The 19,003-nt window shown below is 37.0% G+C and overlaps 1 protein-coding gene across 1 annotated transcript; it reads left to right on the top strand.

Annotated features, from left to right (window-relative positions):
* The first annotated feature begins 2,341 nt into the window (after positions 1-2,341).
* Positions 2,342-18,735, top strand: LOC136554505 (desmocollin-1-like). The gene is made up of 13 exons (XM_066546520.1): positions 2,342-2,401; positions 3,575-3,730; positions 4,627-4,771; positions 5,041-5,207; positions 7,442-7,576; positions 8,443-8,628; positions 9,854-10,113; positions 10,310-10,452; positions 11,618-11,833; positions 13,279-13,512; positions 16,263-16,384; positions 17,452-17,688; positions 18,443-18,735. Exons 1-13 carry the CDS (start codon positions 2,357-2,359, stop codon positions 18,638-18,640), a joined length of 2,244 nt encoding a protein of 747 aa, XP_066402617.1. The 5' UTR covers positions 2,342-2,356; the 3' UTR covers positions 18,641-18,735.
* Positions 18,736-19,003: the final 268 nt, after the last annotated feature.

Genomic DNA, 19,003 nt, shown 5'->3' with positions numbered 1-19,003 from the left:
TAAATAAACTTCATTTATATAAAAATAGAACTTCATGTTATTGCAGTGCTTTGGAAGAACTTGCATAACATGGAACTCTAAATATTTTCCCCCCCCAAAACTTTTAACAAAACCATTATAGCTCAAAAGACATTACTTAAGCATTTATGGAGAAATACTTTGAATTGATAAAAAGACCATACCTTGACAGTGAAATTAGTCAGGATTTTCCTGCTTATCATAAGGGTTCTTTTATCTTATACCAGAGATTTTAAAGAAAAAAACCCCACAAAACTATAACTAATGGGTTGACTCATATAACCATCAGAAACAATATCTCCAGTCTGGTATTTTCAGAAATGCAGTGCTGTAATAGGCAGCAGTGTAAGGCACATTTAAGTGAGGCAGTGATATTCTTTTCAATACTCTGTTTGCACTCTACAGATGAAAAAAGGATAGGAGTCACTGCTGCAGTACCATAGAAAGTCTAGGAAATCTTCATTTGTGCTTTTAAAGGACAGACTTAAGAGGAAGAAGAAATCACATAATTTTAAAATAGCATTTTAAAATCACATAATTTAAAATAGCACTTTAAATTACGGTTTCCATCTGTTTTTGCAGTTTTGAAAGTGGAATTTTAGTTTATTGAAAATGTCAGTTACGTATGCAGGATGTAATTCTGAATCTTCATGAGTTTTGCAATCAGCTTTCATACAGCAGTGTCCCACCCACTATGATACCATTAAAAGAGTATTGAAAAGTTTTGGTTTTGAGACCATGACACGCCTCTTGTGCTCTGCAATGATCATTTGTTTGGAGTTTGAGTCTCTGACTTTCATCCTTTTCAGGGTGCCAAAACATCCTCTTTTAGGGCTGATTTTGCTTTTTCTCCAGGTATAGTACTAAACTACTTGCTGGTGAACCGAGTTTATTGAAGTTAAAAAATCTATTTTAGCCACAAGTTACAGCAAATACAATGAAAAATACCTGGGAAGTATGCTGAAATTACCTGTATGGGATTCTATCACATGCATATTAAAAAATTGCTAATTGTTTGTTCTAGTTAGTCTTTATCTCTCCCATCTGTCTGCCTCATAATTTAAAGGCCTTTGTCCTCCCAAGAGTATTAAATCACATAGTACCAGTCAGTGCTTTCCTCCTGAGGGCAAAACTTCCAAGATGTAACATCTCCATTGGGCATTTGCATTAATTAATCGTTTTCACCGATATTGTAGGGCATGGAGCACGAGGCAAATGTAATAGCTACTGCTCCAATAATGGGCATGTCTGCAATGATTTTTGTATTTAAATGTACATAATTTCATCTCTGATACTTCAATAATTTTACCAGTGTAATAGTGTTTTGTTGAGTGATATCCATATAGCACCCATGTCGTTTAGGAAGCACTAATGAATACAAGAGTGGAAATTAATGAAAGCATCAAATTTGAGTGCATAAGTGGGTTTTAAAAGCAGTATTGGTGTTGCTTAAATACTGAGTGACAAGCTGTTGAAGACTCTATCTGTCAGTAAATACAATTTTTACTTGGGGTTTTTGTTTTTTTTTTTTATGAGGGATATTGTTTTTTGCTGTTTGAGTTATTGTTTGAATATTTTTTTACAGTTGATTTGAAAGAATGCCTTCAGTCTGCAGACTTTATCAGTTCCAGTGATGAGAACTTCAAGGTTCTAGAGGATGGTTCTGTGTATACAACATCTGCTCTCTCTTTGTCTGCTGAGAAAAAGACTTTTACCATATTACTTAAGGACATTCAAGAACAAGTTGAAAAGAAAATACACGTTGACTTGGTGGAAGAAGAAAAAAAGGTTAGGTTTTAATTTCAAGATATCTTACTTATTTGAAATACTTTTTCACAGAATACAGCTTTATACTAAGTATCTGTAGTCAAGCTTTAGAATTCAAATAATCAGGCAAAATACTGGTTTAGTGTGTATTTTTATTTAGCAATTTTTGATTACAGTGTTGCTTTAGTCAGCAGATTTCCTTTCTCAAATGGGAGATGCTAGCAAGTAGCATAATCAGGAATGTCAAGAATCTTAAAAGCCATGTTTGAGGAATTAAAGCAGATCTTATTCATGCAAAGTATCACAAGGAATGAAAAAGCTTGGAATATTATCACAGATATAATCAGAAATGAAGACCTTGGAAAAACAAATTGTCAGTCGGAAGACTGGAATGGGGAGAAAAAGATGGAAATGCAGGATGGCAGTTAAGCAAAAATATATGCAGTTAGGAATATATGGATGTATTCTCATCTGTCTTTCTGTCTTCTTGACCCAGACACCGAATACCAGGCATGCTAGGGATACAGTTCTGAAGAGAACCAAAAGAAGGTGGGGCCCTATTCCATCTGTCATGATAGAGAACTCACTGGGACCTTTCCCACTGCAAATACAGCAGGTACATTTTATATAAACCTTAATTTTATGACCCATGCTAGTTTTTAATGTGAATTTTATGATAAAGAAGATGAGCTGTCTTGTATTATCTACCAATGACATTCCTGCTATTATTCCTCTGTCCTGTTCTGTCCTGTTCATTGTGTATCTCGTGATCTTGTACCTGAAGTAACTTATGATCTTAGTTGTCGGAGTGAAATGGCATTGTGCAAAAGTTGAAAAAAGAAGGGAGACATACTATCAAAGAGAGCTCTTTGGCCTGGAAATCAGTGTGTGTAATTAAAAGAAAAGCAACAGCAAATAACCATCCACTAAACATTGCTTAGAAAAGGATTTTGTAAACACAGACTGGGGTAAATTTTGCCTGCTTGTCTACATCCTTTCTGGAGCTCAAGGTGTGTATCTTCAGCCTTGAAGGCTGCGTATGGCCTGTGTTATTCAGAAAAGTAGTTAATGGGAGAAAACCAGTAGGCGTGAAAGAGAAATGCAAGAACTAAAGTTATCATAGATCCATCTAGCCTTCACTAGATTACAGACTAGCCGGTAGCAGATGTGTAGAGACAAGTGTAATAACAGAGTCTGTGCAGAGCAATCATTCTTCTACTAATCTTACCCTCCTAACTTCTGGCATTCAGTAAATAAGGAAAGTATTTTGGGAGAAGAGTGTTTATAAATAGATAAGTCTAATGTTGCCTCCTTGGTGCTTGTAATGAGATGCAGATGCTATCTGAATTGGCATATCTCTGAACTGTACTCTATGTGGTCTTTATTCCTTCTTGCCTTCCTTCACTTTTTCTTCTTTAGGTGCAAACCACAATCTCAGTGAATGCACTAAAACTAAAGTCTCTTGAACAGGTCCAGAAATAAGCCATCTGTATCTGCATATGCCTTGTGTGAGATATTCTAGAGATTGGATTTCAAAATTTTTTTCCCTTATAAAGTCATCTCTTTAATTTGATAATTCTAATTATTTATGAGTTGAATTAACTCCCCTTCTCATGTACACACATTATAAAGGAGGGCAGTCACATGTCACTGTTCTGTGAACAGAAAATCAAGTTTGGTTTTTTTGTTTTAGGAGTTTTTGTTTGTGCTAAATATGATAATGGAAAGGTGGAAATGTATTGAGATGCTGTTGCTGTTTTTCCTTGGGCTTAAAAATGTCGTCTTATAGGTCCAGTCAGACACAGCTCAGAACTACACTATTTATTATTCTGCAAGTGGACCAGGAATTGATCAAGATCCAAAGGGTTTGTTTTACATAGAAAGAGAAACTGGAAATATCTTTGCTACTCGTGCGGTAGACCGTGAACAGTATCCAAGTTTTCAGGTACAGGCCTATGTTGTCTAAATATAATTAAATATATATATATATATTATTTTAAATCTCTCATGCGTATATTTGACAGTTGGGTTGCAGGGGAAATGGTAGCAAACAAGATCTGAAATCACCTGTCTATTCTGAGTAATATCCTTGGTGTTGAAGAGATAAAATCAGTAGCAAATAAATAAATAGCTGGCCATCTAGATCTTGAGAGAAGTTTTGCTTTTCACTGCTTAATCTCTAATTGCAGCATAAATATAGTGAGCTATTGGATTTGCATCACTTCTAGGAAGAATTTTTTAGGGAAGGTTGAAAAGATCTACAGAAAACAGAAATAATGGTAAACTCTAGATGACTATGGTTTTCTGAGTCTCTCAAGCTGTTCAGATCTGTTAACAAGGTACATTGCTCTCTCTACTGGCTGAGAAGTGTAAGAAGGCAATTAGTAGAAACAGCTTCTAAAACGTAATTTTCAGTACCTATTGCTGCATTTTATTAGGTTATGTTATAATAGGGCAAATAATTTTGCTCTCGTTCTTGTTTTGTTCTAAATAACAATATATACATCTACATTTTGATAGCTGAGGTGCCTTGTGAACACCTGAAAAAAAAGTGTTCAGGAAACTTGAGAAAAAAAGTGATAGAGTTGGAGGAGGGGTGAGGGAGAAAGTGATTAAAGCACTTAGAGTGTGTGAGAAATGGAAGGGGGAAAGACTGGAAAGCATTCAGAGGTTTTGTTCTGCTTTCACGCCTAAGATAGCAGTAACATCCCCTTCCATGTGCCTGAAGAGCCTGGTCTTGAGAAGGATGTGCTTTGCATGCTGTGTTTGATTTTGTTTTATGGACTCCTCCATTGAACTAAAAGTTCTGCATGTTGCTTAAGCACTGAATTTTTCTTCCAGATCATCTGCTTTGCAACCACTCCAGATGGTTACTCACCAGAAGTACCACTTGTGCATACAATCAGGATAGAGGACGACAATGATAATGCTCCATATTTTACACAAGACGTTTTTGAATTTTGTGTCCCTGAAAATTCCAGACCTGGTAAGAATTGTTTTAAATCACTGAACACACTTACCACTACTCAGCTTTGTTACATACCAGTATGACTAGGTGTGATCCTGCCTTCTAAGATGTTTCAGTGGGATTTCCTGGGGAGTATTATATTACAGCAAAAACTAAATTTGCAAAGAGCAGCAATAAATGTTCAAGTAGCTCTTTTCACATGTTTAAAACAGAAATACCTTTTCAAATATTTTTTTTACTATTTGCAGATTTTTCTGGAACTAAAAATTGCTGTATTGTGTTCACAGGTGTTGTTGTTGGGAAAGTGATTGCAGAGGACAGAGATGAGCCTTACACTCTGCATACCACGTTGAAATACCGCATTGTGTCACAAACCCCACCAATTACCCCTGCATTTTCTTTACATGGGGACACCGGTGTCATCTCTGTATTGCTGCCACAGCTGGACAGAGAGGTGATCTTTCCTGAAGCATTCTCATCTGTCATTTAGTGCACACAGATAGCTTAACACTGCTCTGCTCTGCCATTGTGAGACCCCACCTGGAGGGCTGCATCCAGCTCTGGGCTCCTCAGTGCAGGAAGGACATGGTCCTGTTAGAGCAGGTCCAGAGGAAGGATGTGAAGAAGTTCAAATCCAAAAGGTGGAGCACCTCTTCTATGAAGACAGGCTGAGAGAGTTGGAGTTGTTCAGACTAGAGAAGAGAAGACTCAATACAGCCTTTTAGTTGTTAAATGGGGCTGATAAAAAAGTAAAGTGACTTTTTTTTTTTTTTACATGGGCAGATAGTGATAGGGCAATGGGAAGTGGTTTTAAACTAAAAGAGGTGATATTTAGGTTAGATGTTGGGAAGAAATTCTTTACTCAGAGGTAGTGAGGCACTGGAGCAGGTTGCCCAGAGAGGTTGTGGATGCCCCAGTCCTGGAAATGTTCAGGGCCAGGTTGTACCATGCCCTGAGCAAACTGATTTAGGGAGTGGAAGTTCATGGGGGTGAAATCCCATGGCATGGGCAGTTTAGAACTAGATGGTTTTTAGAATCCCTTCCAATCCAAGGTTTTCTATGACTCTATGAAATGCTGGCATGGGGATCAACAGACTGCTTCTTTCTCATTTTTTTGTTAATGTCTCTAAGGCTTCTTCTGAAGCTTTTCAGAAACCTGTAATTAGTCCAGAGAGTGTCTGCATAGATTACCATATTCTAGCTAACCTTGGCAGAGAACTTCTTACTGTTCAGCTGTTCAACCTATGGATTTTTCACTTTTTTACTGAACACTTTGTGTGTTCAGGAATGAGGCACTGTTTCCTCCTAATGAAGCTCAATTTGTGGTGCTTCTTGCTTCTTCACAGAGAAGAGGAACCGGTTTCTCTGGAAGTAGTCAGTCATCCTATATTAACCAGAAATATCTCCAATAGTTGAAACCTAAACAGTAACATACCATTTCTTAAAATAATGTGCCAGCCATTTATTTTTATCAGCTAGCTTTCAAGCAAATAAGATACAGGATTTCTTTTTAGAAATATAATGTCATGTGAGATAGTTTACACTAGGAAGAAAATGACATGTGCCTGTAATTCAAAATGATTCTAGCATAGGACAATCATTTTAGGAGACATTGCAGCAGGCACAACTTTTCTGAAGATAAATGGAATTATAATATGGCATACTTGTGTTGTTTCATGGCTGAAAATCCATGCAAAACGTCATGTTGCAAAACTTTGCGCTTGCAGTTACAGTGCTTAGCTTTTTTAGCTGGAGAAAATTGCGGTGATTGTGAGCATCACTGTGATTTACTAAGGAAGCTGTCACAGTGACTACTTGAAGGAAGGAGGGATTGAAAAACTAGTCCACTGCCTATCTTTTAAAGATAAACTTATGAAGTAGAACAGGAGATTTCATTTCTGCACCAGAGAAACCCAGTGCTACCTCCAGGCATTCAGAACTAGAGTTATTGTCTTGATTTACAAACTTTCTCTTTCTACAGATGCCTAATCCATCTGTACTGCTATGTGTTCCTTCCCCTGTCCCCACACATTTTTTTCCCCTGGTCCCCCTTTCCTTGGTTGTTTACATTAAAAAAAGCTTTCTGCTGTTATGGTTCAAGTTAGGGATTTAAGTGGGCTGCTTCCTATTGGGGAGCCCCTTGGAACTGATAAGGATGCTGACTACTTCAGTGCCAGACCTTGCCACATGACAGGCATCACCTTAACCTGTATTGCCCAGACAGAGGCTGGTTGCAGCACAGTTTTCTTCATCCTCAGTGAAATAAGAGACATGCATTGAAACACTTCACCTGTTGACAGCCTGAGGGAATACTCTGTTGCTCCAAAGGGGAGAGAAATAGCAGATGAAAGTGTATTATCTGTATCTTCCAAAACTTCAGGTTCTGGAAAATAACACTGAGAAGCTTTGTGAGAAGCTTTATTTGATACAGGATATGGCATGCATATTACTAACAGATGCTGGCTGAACTCAGTACTGCTTAGCCACTGAAAATTATTTTACTCCTTTTCCTTTGGAGCTATGGGGTAAAAAGCCCCAAAGCCAATCGTCTCATTTTGTTGGAAAGCACTGAATTTAGAGCAGAGTTATGGAACAGGAATGAAATATCTAGTTCTACTCATGTGTTACTATGCAGTTAAAAAAAAGTGAGTATGACAAACTTCTGTATGCTTTTATTCTTCTTTTTAGCTTGTACCCAGTTACACTTTGTTAGTTGAAGTGAGAGATATGGCAGGTCAGCCTTTTGGTTTGTGCACTACAGGAACAGTTGTCATCAAAATCGAGGATACGAATGACAATGCACCAACTTTTAAACAGTTACAAGTAAGTCTGCATAAGTAAAATGTCTGTATAAAGGTTAAAAAAATGGCATTTTCATCCCCTTTCTAATTTCCTGATGGACAGTCCCTCAAATATGAAGTCTAATGCTCTGAGACACTTAATGCCAATATAAATGTCTTTGCTTATTCCAGCCATGAGTATGATTCAGGGCTAAGAGTACGTCTCAACAACTGTGTATACATCTCAAACACTACAGGAGATTTTGTAATATGAAATACATGAAAAAAGAATTCATTATTCATAAGGAATACATGTAATTTACCCTTTCTGTTCACTGCTGTAGAATATCATCAGTAATATTGAGAATAGTCTTATCTGCTCTTCTTCAGCTTGTTCAGAATAACACAAAAATACAAAAAATCCTTTTATCTTTTGCCATCAAAGTAGAGATGTATTTAATCCATTTTGGATTTTTGCAAGTTATTGTTTGTTTATTTATATATTTTTTAACATTTACCCCAATGCCTTTTCTAATTCTCAGCTTGATCATGTTGCTTGATCAATTTGTATGAATGCAAATTACAATCTATAGCTGATGTAACAGAGGGAAACTGCTAATTTACCTTTCCTGTAAGGAGAATTCCAGAATTAATTGTGTCAGTGATAGTTTGAGTGTATGAAGAAGCTGAGATTTCAGTTGTACTGTCAGGAAAGGATTCTTGTTTGACTCAGGGTATAAGGGAGGAATGGGGAAAATACACTAATGCATGAAACAAAATAAATAATTACATCAACCTGGTAAATTGACTTCTTAGGTTGAAGTAGTCTTATTTAAATACTATGTTCTTCAGTCCTGCCTTGTGGAACACTATTCTCTGATTTAAATTTTTTTTTTTGGGTACTCCAAGTATGAAACACGAGTGGAAGAAAACAGAGTGAATGTAGAAATACTGAGAATCTCTGTTGTTGATCTTGATGAACCTGGTTCACCTGGCTCAGGAGCAGTATATGAAATTATAAGAGGAAATGATGATCAGGCCTTTGAAATTACAACAGACAAAAACACAAATGAAGGAATACTGTGTGTTGTTAAGGTAAGTAAAAATTGAAGGACTAGGGGAAAATTTATGGATTTTCAAGTTTTGGTTTTAAAACATAACACACAAAGCTTGCCTTCCAGACTCTTCCTCAATTTTGTGTGTTCAGAATCCAAAGAATTTGGTTTTTCATTTCAGAAGAGCTTGGTGCTTTGGCCTGGTTCTACAGTTGGAGTTGTTTAGGCTTAGGGATGTAACTGAGGAATGATTCATGGTTTTTAACAAAAATGAGAGAGTGGCAAAGCAGGGACTCTTCAGTCTTGTTCTCTCTGGGAGTTAAGTAGACTTCCTTGTTCAGCATAAAGCTCTCCAGGTTTTATTTTGCAGTGTACTGACTTCAGGTTTGCTTTTCTGGCATGTGAGGAAGTCCATATACATAAAAGAATTTGTGTCAGTTTAGTTATTTGTTATAAGTGTTTTACAGATGTGAGGTAAAAGGCCCATTGCATCTGTCCTTCAGCAGGTCCCTTTGCCTCTTTTTCATTATCTTTTATAACTGCCATAAGAAGTAACTTCTAAGGAGCAGAAAAGATTAGTATTAAAACTTGAACATGTAAATTGTAGAGGTGGAGATGCTAGTCATTTTTTAAATTAATATTATTTATTATGGGTTTTTTGTTCCTAGTAATGATTAGAACTTTTTCCAAAGCTCTGTCCCTGGTATATGAACACAGTAGAAATTTCTTACATTTATTGTAATGCTGTAGTAGACTAGAGAATATTATGACTTTAGGATAATATTTGCTCTATTAAAGCCATAAAATGTCTTTGGAGAACCTGTCTGAAGAATAAATGGTTACTACTTACTGTCAACTCCATAAATTCTCAGGTGGATTTGTAGCTTCTAGAGAGAAGTGTGATTGACCATTGGTGAAAAGCAAATATATGTAAGCTAAAATAATGACTAACTAAATCAGAAGAAGAAAATCCCCCACTACATTTAATTGCTTTCTGTTCTTTTAGTAACTAATTTTCAGAATATTTATCCAAAATTTTGCAGTGGTATTGCTTGGTATTTTTTAGGCCTTTTTCTTTGACTAACTTAAAACTTCACATTAAAAAAAAAATCATGTTCTTTTACTCTGTCTCAATGGCTGATTTGAAGACAGTTGGCTTCTTTTGTAAATGTGGTACAGTTTCAGCTGTAATAATTGCATGGTGAAAAGAATGTTAGGTTTTGTGTTGGTTTGAAGGGAAAAACACCGCCTCACCTTTGTTACAGGGACTGGACTATGAAACTGCCAAGCAAAGGATCCTGGTGATTGGAGTCAACAATGAGGCACCCTACCTGCTGGCTCCCCATTCCCAACAACTCTCCCAGAGCACCAGCTCCGTTACCGTGCATGTCCTGGATGTGGACGAGGGACCGGTGTTTAAACCCTGTCTGTTGCGCTTAGACGTTAAAGAATGCGAAGATATTGGGACGGCTATTGGGAGATACGTAGCAGAAGATCCAGAAACTGGAAATAGTGAGGGCATAAGGTATGAAACTACTTTATTTACTAGGTTTTTTTTTTAATACGGCATGGGTGGGATATGGGAAGGGGGAAATAGTTGTTGAGGCTCTATGTATGTGTGTGCACCTGCACACCTGTCAGTGTATATGAATACATATATCTCAATATGTGTATGTATACATATGTTTGGGATCTTTAACAAGACAAATTATTCTTCACAGATACCGGATACCACCTGGCCAGTGTAATTGGGTCAACATAGATGACAAATCAGGTGAAATCAGAACTGTTAGGGTCTTGGACCGAGACATAGGAGAAATGAGACGAGGTCAATGCAATGTCACAGTCCTTGCAATAGACAGAAGTGAGTACTGAATGTTGTTGGAGTCTCTGTGGTGTGTAACAGATGTTTATGTGCAAATGTAGTGTGGGCACAACTGTAGTGGTTCAGACCAGTGACACACCTGGTCCATTGTTTTGTCTTTGTGATAGCTCTGTCGAATGCTTAGGGAAATATTATTTAGCAGGGAGAGCCTTTATAAATCAGGCATGATCTCAATGTTTTGAGAAGTTATCTGCCCCATTTAAAAGCCTTTAGTAATTTTAAATTGAGAATTTTTTCTCTGGAGTATATTTCTTCTATTTCTTGGCTATTCTTTTTTAAGTGATAGCTCCTGGCAGTTGTGAGCTAGACAACAGAGAAAGTAGAGAGGACTTTTTGAAAAGAAGTCATTGAACTTGCAGCAAACAATTCTAACTCTGTCAACGTTTGCATTTTAAAGTCAAATGGTAATAATACAAATTTAAATTGTTTAGAACTTCTATTGTCTATGTAGTAAGCATGATATAGGCATCTGCAGTAAACTATTTCTAGAAAAAGGATTAAAAAGTAGATGATGTAGTTTCACTGGAATGCATATGACAAACATTGACCATTTGTGTATTGGAAAAACTATAATAGGAAGGAAGAGTTCATTTATTTCTTGTGTTGACTTTGGTGACATGGTATGTGCCACTGATGAATGCATGGTGACTTAAAGGGTAGGGGACAGAAAGAAATGCTCTGTTCCCTTAGTGTTTTTGTTCTCAGAAGTTAGGGAAAGTGTAGTTAATTTTCTCTTTCCAGAAGTTAGAAGGATGGAAATTTTCACTTTCTGCTTTTGTCTCTGCTTGTCATAGTATCCTTTACTCCTGGTTTACGAGCTCTTCCTCCTCTTACCCCTCCTACCTGTTAGTGTAGTATGTGTTCCCACACAGACACACACACTCAGCAAAATACAGTCTGAACATGCAGAATATGGAGATGTGGGAGCTGCTGATGTGTCTGCAACCAGCCAAGCAAAGAGAAGCAGCCAAGAAAGAGCTGTGAGAACTCCCCCTCTCTCTCTGGCTAAATTAGCAGTTGCTTTCCAGCTTACTTCTAAACATGAATATTACAGTTGATGATATTTAATTGTGAAAGTTTGGACCAGAAACTAATGTGTCAATGTTTGAAGTAAGCGCTAAACCGAGTTATTTTTATCTCATAGATGGTAAAACAGGCACTGGAACAATTCAGGTTTGCATCGTGCCTGGCAACAAGAATTTCCCCCGAATCACTCAAACAGACTATATCATGTGCAGAGACAGAAAACCAATTTGCCTCACGGCCCAGGATGGCGACGAGGCTCCGTACAGCGCGCCCTTCGAGTATCGCATAAACGACCGCAGACTGGCTTCCATGTGGAAGCTAACTCCACACGATGGTATGTGAAAACTTCCTCCTCCTCCTCCTCCTCACTCAGCTGCAGGCTGCCAGAGGAGGCTTTGCTGTCTCTCACTTGGGTGTTCTGCAGGATTAGATTGGATTAATCTCTGCTTGGAATTGGTGTAGTAGTGGAGATACTTTGGGACTTGCTGATGATCTCTAGTGGTCCCTCTAGTTATCATCCAGTGATGACACTGTTGGCATCCCAAACTCAAGGAGAAAGATCTGTCTCTTAAAGAAGAAGAATCTGTCCCAAGCATCCTTGGGTGAGAAATCAGCTGCTGTCTGAAATCATGACATAAGATCAGGAGACAACAAAATCTGATGTAATGCACTAACACCTGGAAAACGAACTATAGATTCATAATTCATAAGGAGTTTAAGAATGAAATGGCTGGTATTCCAGAGAGAAATAGAACTTTTCTTAGTCAGTTATTATGATGGAGGACTGGCAAACTGAAACTTTACCTAAAATTAATTATAAGCTGACAAAAAAAAAGTTCTGTAGGTTTTTATGTTACTGCTGTTGTTACCCAGCACACTTTTTGTAAAGCTGATCTGGGCAGTAGATAAACAATTTATTAGCAAAGGAATCACTGTTTCCTGAAATTTGTTGATATAAAAAGTTATAGTGATGGTAGTTTCCTGGTGGTTGCCAGATGATGGCAACAAGAGCAGCACTTACATTTGCTACTATGGTGACATGAATTGGTTGCAAAGGATATGTTTCTGTAGCATTCCATCTCACTAAGAAAGGCAAAAGACAGAAAAGTCTGAAAGCAAAGACATCTAAGAGTTTCAAGTTTTATATCAGGCAAATTGAAAGCTGCATTTTGGATGATACCCATGGTTTCATATAGCTCATCATAAAACAACCATTATGTACATCAGTGCCAGTCTTGTACATTTTTTTACAAATTATTTCTTTTGGCCTTTAAAGAATATGGTCATTAATCATTGCCTCTAAACAGGACAGCAGATTAAATGGTTTTTTTCCCACTGGAAATAGTCATTCTCCCTGAATAGAGCAATATAACTAAAGAGTAGAACAGGTATAAATTAAGTTAATAATTAATTCCAATCACACTACCAAAAGCCTTTTTAATAAATGTCAGTTTAGTTGATGATCTTTATGAGTGAGCCCAAGTAGTGTCATTTCCTGTAATGAACTAAATCAACTTCAGAATTTCAAATCATATGTTTTCAGAGGGTTGTATAAGGTATGCTTTGTTAGTTCTAATATTTAAAAGGTGCTGAATGTATAAATCCATTCAAGATCTAGTTTTGTATCAACACATTTAATCTAACTTGAAACTAATTACTGTGGATCTGGTAGCAGTATAGCTGTAACAGAAGGGAAAATTGTGATTATGGTCACATTTGTGACAACTGAGTTCCAAGCATCATTGACCCTAGATCTCGTTTTGTCTTTTTTTTTTACAGATAATTCTTGGTATCTTTCACCAAAGAGTGATATTCCGTATGGAATTTATGAAATTCCTGTAAGTGTGATTGATAATGGAGGAAAGATAGGAGAGAACATAGTAAGAGTTAATCTCTGTGATTGTGTTACTCCAAGTGAATGTGATGGCAGAACTCGTCAGCTTGCTGGTGGAAATGTTACCCTTGGTCTCTGGGCCATCCTTGCAATGATCTTAGGATCATTATTATTGCTGCGTAAGTACATTTTTTTAAACACAAAGTAAAAGTCATTTAATTATAAAATTAGCTGAGAGAACCAGATTCAAACTTGATTCATACATTTTTATTTTGGCTGTTGTATAGATATCATCACTGACTTAATGTACCTGCTCTGTTTATATCAGAATCACAGACTTCCTGCTCTCATCTTATGCTGTAGCTACTGTGTGTGGATTTCTGTTTATTTGTTTAACTATATTGTGTGTGAGATGTTCTGTATGTTCATGTAAGTGAGGCCAAAACCACCTGCATTTAGTACTTCAACGAAAAGACTTCAAAAATGTTTGTGAGTTCTAGAAACATTTCTGTTTCTAGGAATGCCGAATCAATTTCCCAGAGTATTTTCTGTTGTGTTGTGGATTAAAATCTGAGGTATCTGAGACACTGGATTTCACAAGGGATTTTACAAGACCCCATGTAATCATGGAACAATTGAATATACTGAGTTGAAAGGGACCTATCAGGATCAGTGCATCCAAATCCTGGCCTTGCACATGGCACCAATAATCACACCATATGCCTGAGAACATTGTCCAAACACTTCCTGAACTCAGGCTTGATGCTCTGACCACTTCCCTCCAGAGCCTGTTCCAGTGCCCAACCATCCTCTGGGTGAAAAATCTTTTCCTGATATTCAACTTAAACCTCCCCAGACTAAGCTTAATGCCATTTCCTTGAGTCCTGTCACTGGTAATGAGATTGAAGAGATCAGTGTCTGCCCCTGAGCTTCCTCTGAGGAAGTTGAAACTGCAGTGAGGTCTCCCCTCAGTTTTCTCTTCATCAGGCTGAGCAGATCAAATGACCTCAGCAGCTCCTCCTACAGCTTCCTCTCAAGGTTCTTCACCATCTTCATGGCCCTCCTTTGGACACTCTTTAATAGCTTAAAATCTTCCTTATATTGTGGCATCCAAAACTGCACACAGGTGAGGCCACTCTAGCCCAGAGCAGAGCAGGACAATCCCCTCCCTTGCCTGGCTGTGATGCTGTGCCTGATGCACCTCAGGACAGGGTTGGCCCTCCTGGCTGCCAGGGCACTGCTGGCTCCTGTTCAACTTGCCACCAACCAGGACCCCCAGGTCCCTTTCTGCAGCTTTGTTCTCCAGCATCTCTGAACCCAGTTTACACACACATACATCCAGGGATGCCCCATCTGAGGTGCAGAAACATTAAATGACAGGGTGAATAGTTCACAACAGACCAAAACCTTGAATATATGTTGTGCTACTGGAGCTGCCCAAAACATAAGATTCTGAGAAGAGTAATATTGCTATTAACCAGTGAGACAATGACGGTGATATAGAAAAGCAAAAGGAAGTTTGTTTTATTTTACCACAATCAATCATGTTATTCTAACATCCTTAAAAACTACAGAGGACATGCTGCAGTAGCTAGTATTTCAGAATCTGGGTTTTTGGTCTTTCTTTCTTTCTTTCTTTCTTTCTTTCTTTCTTTCTTTCTTTCTTTCTTTCTTTCTTTCTTTCTTTCTTTCTTTCTTTCTTTCTTTCTTTCTTTCTTTCTTATCCATTTTTTCTGGTCATAGTAAAACTGTCTTGCTCCAGTTGAACCTCAGCTAGCTGTTCTTACTTAAGTAGCTAGAACACTGGGACATGGACATGTTTTGAAGGCTAGCTAGATCCATGTTTTATCTCAATGGGGCAGATACCCAAATTTGGGATATATCCTGAAGATGAATTTTCAGATGTGGGAACCTGCAGTAGGGGAACTGTGTGAAATGTCACCTACCTCTTTTTCACTGCCTTTTGACTGCATCACTTACAAATAGATCCTTTATTTTACTGTGGATAGGTTTTACCCTGTGCATCCTCTGCTCAGTGCTGTCATGGATGTCTTCTTCCCATCTGTCAGCATCAGGAGGCAACCTGCTAGAATCATTGATGCAGATCTCTCTGACAGCTGATGCTAGAGAAGCTAAATTAGCTTGAAAGTGGCTCTTGGCCAATTTTCACAGAAGTTTATATGTTCAGAGATGAATTTTTTCAGTGGGCAATTAGGCAGAACTCTCCCTCATGGGCTTCTTTATTTTTAAGCTAACAATTTGAAAAGTGCAGAAGACAGAATGATTCTCTGAATGAAAGGTTTAGTCATTCGTTTAGGAAAGGTATTAGTTAATCATGATTCTGTTATTCAAAGTCATTTCTGGGTGAGTTTCTGACAACAAAAAGTAGTATTATTAAGAGGAATAAAATGAATACAAGGGATTAAATAAGATTGTTCTATAGCGTAATCCTGGAAGTCCTCCAGGATTCTGCTGACCTTTCCTGTGAAGCAGAAGTTTCTGGTATTAGGACATTTAGCTTGCCTATTAGTGCCTGATGATATAATTTGACATTTGCATATTCAGACATGAAAAATATCTCCTGTACAACCTAATTATAGGCATAAGACACGATTTTTCACCTGGGTTTGGACTAAATTTTTCATTACTGTGAAATTAAGTAAGTCACAGTGCTTTCATAAAGGATGCTTGCATTTCTTTTGGAAAAACCAGATGTGTTTTAGAAGAATGAAATAATTCAACAATGCAGTGATTACTCCCTATACTATTCGGAAAAAAAAGTGAATATATAAAGCTTTAAGTATGGGCATTTTTGGAAATGAATTTCTTTTTAAACCATTTTTGATGCTTAGGCCCTTAAAATTCGTTATCCAACATAAGCAGGTACCATTGTGAGGTAAAATTTATAGTATTATTTCCTTTTCCATAGTAATCCTGATCACAATTTGTGGCTGCTGTGGCGCTGGGGCAATGCACAGGCAGGTGACTGATGATTGTGCCAATCACAATTTAATCATTTCAAACACAGAAGCTCCAGGAGAAGAAGTGATGGTAAGTTGTCTGTTTCGACATAGTAATTTGCAATTGAGATGTCCATATCATTGCAATTTGAGAACAGGACCACCTGCAAGTAAGTGTTTTGATAAAGGAAATAGGCTAAGAATGAAGGAATCATTAGATCTACTTTGCTATTTAATAAGAATTTGAAAATTGTTACTTTAGGCAGAGGTGGTAGTACCATATACATTTAAACATACTTTGTAGTCGTTAGGCTGGCTACTTGTAGTTCTTCCAGATTTTAAGGATTTGGTTGGCAGCTTCAGGTGAACATTTTAATAACCTTGAAGTCCTTTTTAACATTGACATTAGATTGAAATTTATTATTTTGCCTATGTTGAAAATTTGTTAATTGAAAAACATTCATTTTCCTTGAAGAAGGATTTTTATATTTAGCAGATAGCTGTGTAAATTGCAGGTGCAATTTCTGCCCTTCCCCTGAAAAATGACCTCAAATGCAGTTGACTTCATGAACAGGTCCATGTTCATGAAATTTTTCTTGCTTTTTGCATCTAAGCCTCTTTCAGTCTACCATGAACATAGTTCAGTCCAGGACTGCATTCATGCAGAATAACTTAGCTCTTTAGACTACCTCTTTTCTGTCATCCTCCACCCCCTGACATTGTCTTCTCCAAGAAGAGGAGATGAATTTAAAAATAATATTTTGTGTTGAAAACCAAGAAATCATTATGGTGGCACGAGTCAAATTTCCTGTTGTCTACAAAGAATAATGTAATGCCATTATAAACTCAAATATGGATTGTACATATTTCACTGGGATAAAACTTCCATTCTTTGATATCATATCATCATATCATATTTAAATGCAGATATCCTCTCTTCTCTCTTGTCATAGTATCCTTTCCCGAGATTTACTGATCTTTAGACATTAAGGATAGCCCTTTGTTTAAAATATCACAGTGCCAAGAAAGAGACTTCTCAGATTTAAATTGTGAAAGTTTCTGATTGCTGTTTCTTCTTTTTGAATCAAAAAGGAAAAAGGAAGGAGAAAAAAAGATGTCCTCACTACTGCTTTTTTGTGTTTTGTTTTGTTTGTTTAGGATCACAATATAATTCCTCTACAAAATACATGTGATCAAGGAGGGTATGGAGTAAAAACAGGAGAGCAGCAAACATTTGAAATGGTAAAAGGAAGAGGGCATACCTTGGAATCAGTCAAGGGAGGTGGACATCAGACTCTGGGATCAGTTAAAGAAGGAGGAGGACAGACTATGATGGATACTTGTAGATACTCCTACTCAGAGTGGCATAATTTCACACATCCTCGTTTAGGCGAAGTAAGTATTCTGAAACTGATTTTCTTTGAAGTGTAGGCTATGGTCAATATATACAGGCTTTTGAAGGAAGACATGTAAATGTGCTAGAAAGGTGGCTTTCTGGTTTTGGTTTCATTTCATTTTTCCTCTCCTTTGCTCCTCTGCATCCCCTTTGGAATATTGCTCTTTCAAGGAGTAATCCTTGACATATTTCTGGCATAAGTGTAAATTACTTTCTTCTCTTGGCTTAAGCTATAGGCAGTGTGCTGTTTTTCATTCTGAATAATTACTGAAACTTTTGTGAATTTTTCTGAGGATGTCTGTTTGCTTTTAGTCTAACTGCTTACTTCATGCTAATTTAAACCTCATACTTAAATTAGCAATGGAGCAGGAATGAATGTACAGCATTAAAAATGTAGTCCATTTCTTGGAGATCAAAAAGCTCTCACTACTTGTCTAACTAGTTATGTATAAATCAGTCTTTTAATTTTCAGTGAATTTTAGTTGCTTGACAGGTTATTTAAACAGGTTCTTCCTCTTTTATTGTTACATATGTAATTAGTAGAAATTATTTCTTTATTAAATACTTATATTTTGTAGTCATAATGATATAGACCAATCATGTGCATTTTTTGTATGTAGGAATCCATTAGAGGACACACTGTGATTAAAAATAATTGAATGAAAGGTAAATCAAAAAGAAATTTTTTTTTTTTGCAATATGTTCAGGATAACAATTTAAGAAAATGATAAGATCTGTTCTGTTCCTATCCAGAAGGTGCACCTATGCAGACAGGATGAAGAGCAGAAGCATTCTGAAGATTATCTCCTTTCATATAACTATGAAGGAAAAGGATCTTTGGCTGGCTCTGTAGGCTGCTGCAGTGATCAGCATGAAGAAGAGGCACTTGACTTCTTAGATCAGTTGGAACCCAAGTTTAGGACATTAGCAGAAACATGCATCAAAAGATAAATGTGCCTTTCAGAGTGCTGAAAAAAACCTGTAAATAAGTGGCTGTCATCTTTTGTGATATTAGGTACTTTGGAATTGAGAGGGGTAGAGGTTTATCAAAATTAAGATAGACTGGTAAGAGTGTAAATGACTCTTGCTTTAAATTTATATTTTCTTACACTGGACACATTCTGTCAGAACAAAGGGATTCAAAATATCTTTTCTTTAGGTTAATATAGTAATGCTAGTTTCTACTTAGATTAAATTTTGCATTCTTTGTGATTGCTCACAATGCAAAACTTAGTGTTCTTTTAATTAACTTTCCAGCTTCAAAATTTTATTGTATTTGGCTTTGGAGAAGGAAAGCTTTATAACTCACTGTTT

Source organism: Molothrus aeneus, chromosome 1 (genome assembly GCF_037042795.1).
Source record: "Molothrus aeneus isolate 106 chromosome 1, BPBGC_Maene_1.0, whole genome shotgun sequence".
Lineage (NCBI taxonomy): Eukaryota > Metazoa > Chordata > Aves > Passeriformes > Icteridae > Molothrus > Molothrus aeneus.
Note: the sequence above shows the minus strand (reverse complement) of the source record. Positions and strands in the feature narration are given on the sequence as shown.

Excerpts from the sequence above, each read along its gene's own strand:
- LOC136554505 (XM_066546520.1), top strand. The coding sequence starts at position 2,357 with ATGATAGAGAACTCACTGGGACCTTTCCCACTGCAAATACAGCAG. Across the intron at positions 5,208-7,441 it reads TGCCACAGCTGGACAGAGAG|CTTGTACCCAGTTACACTTT; the intron begins GTGATCTTTCCT and ends TCTTCTTTTTAG. Across the intron at positions 7,577-8,442 it reads CAACTTTTAAACAGTTACAA|TATGAAACACGAGTGGAAGA; the intron begins GTAAGTCTGCAT and ends GGGTACTCCAAG.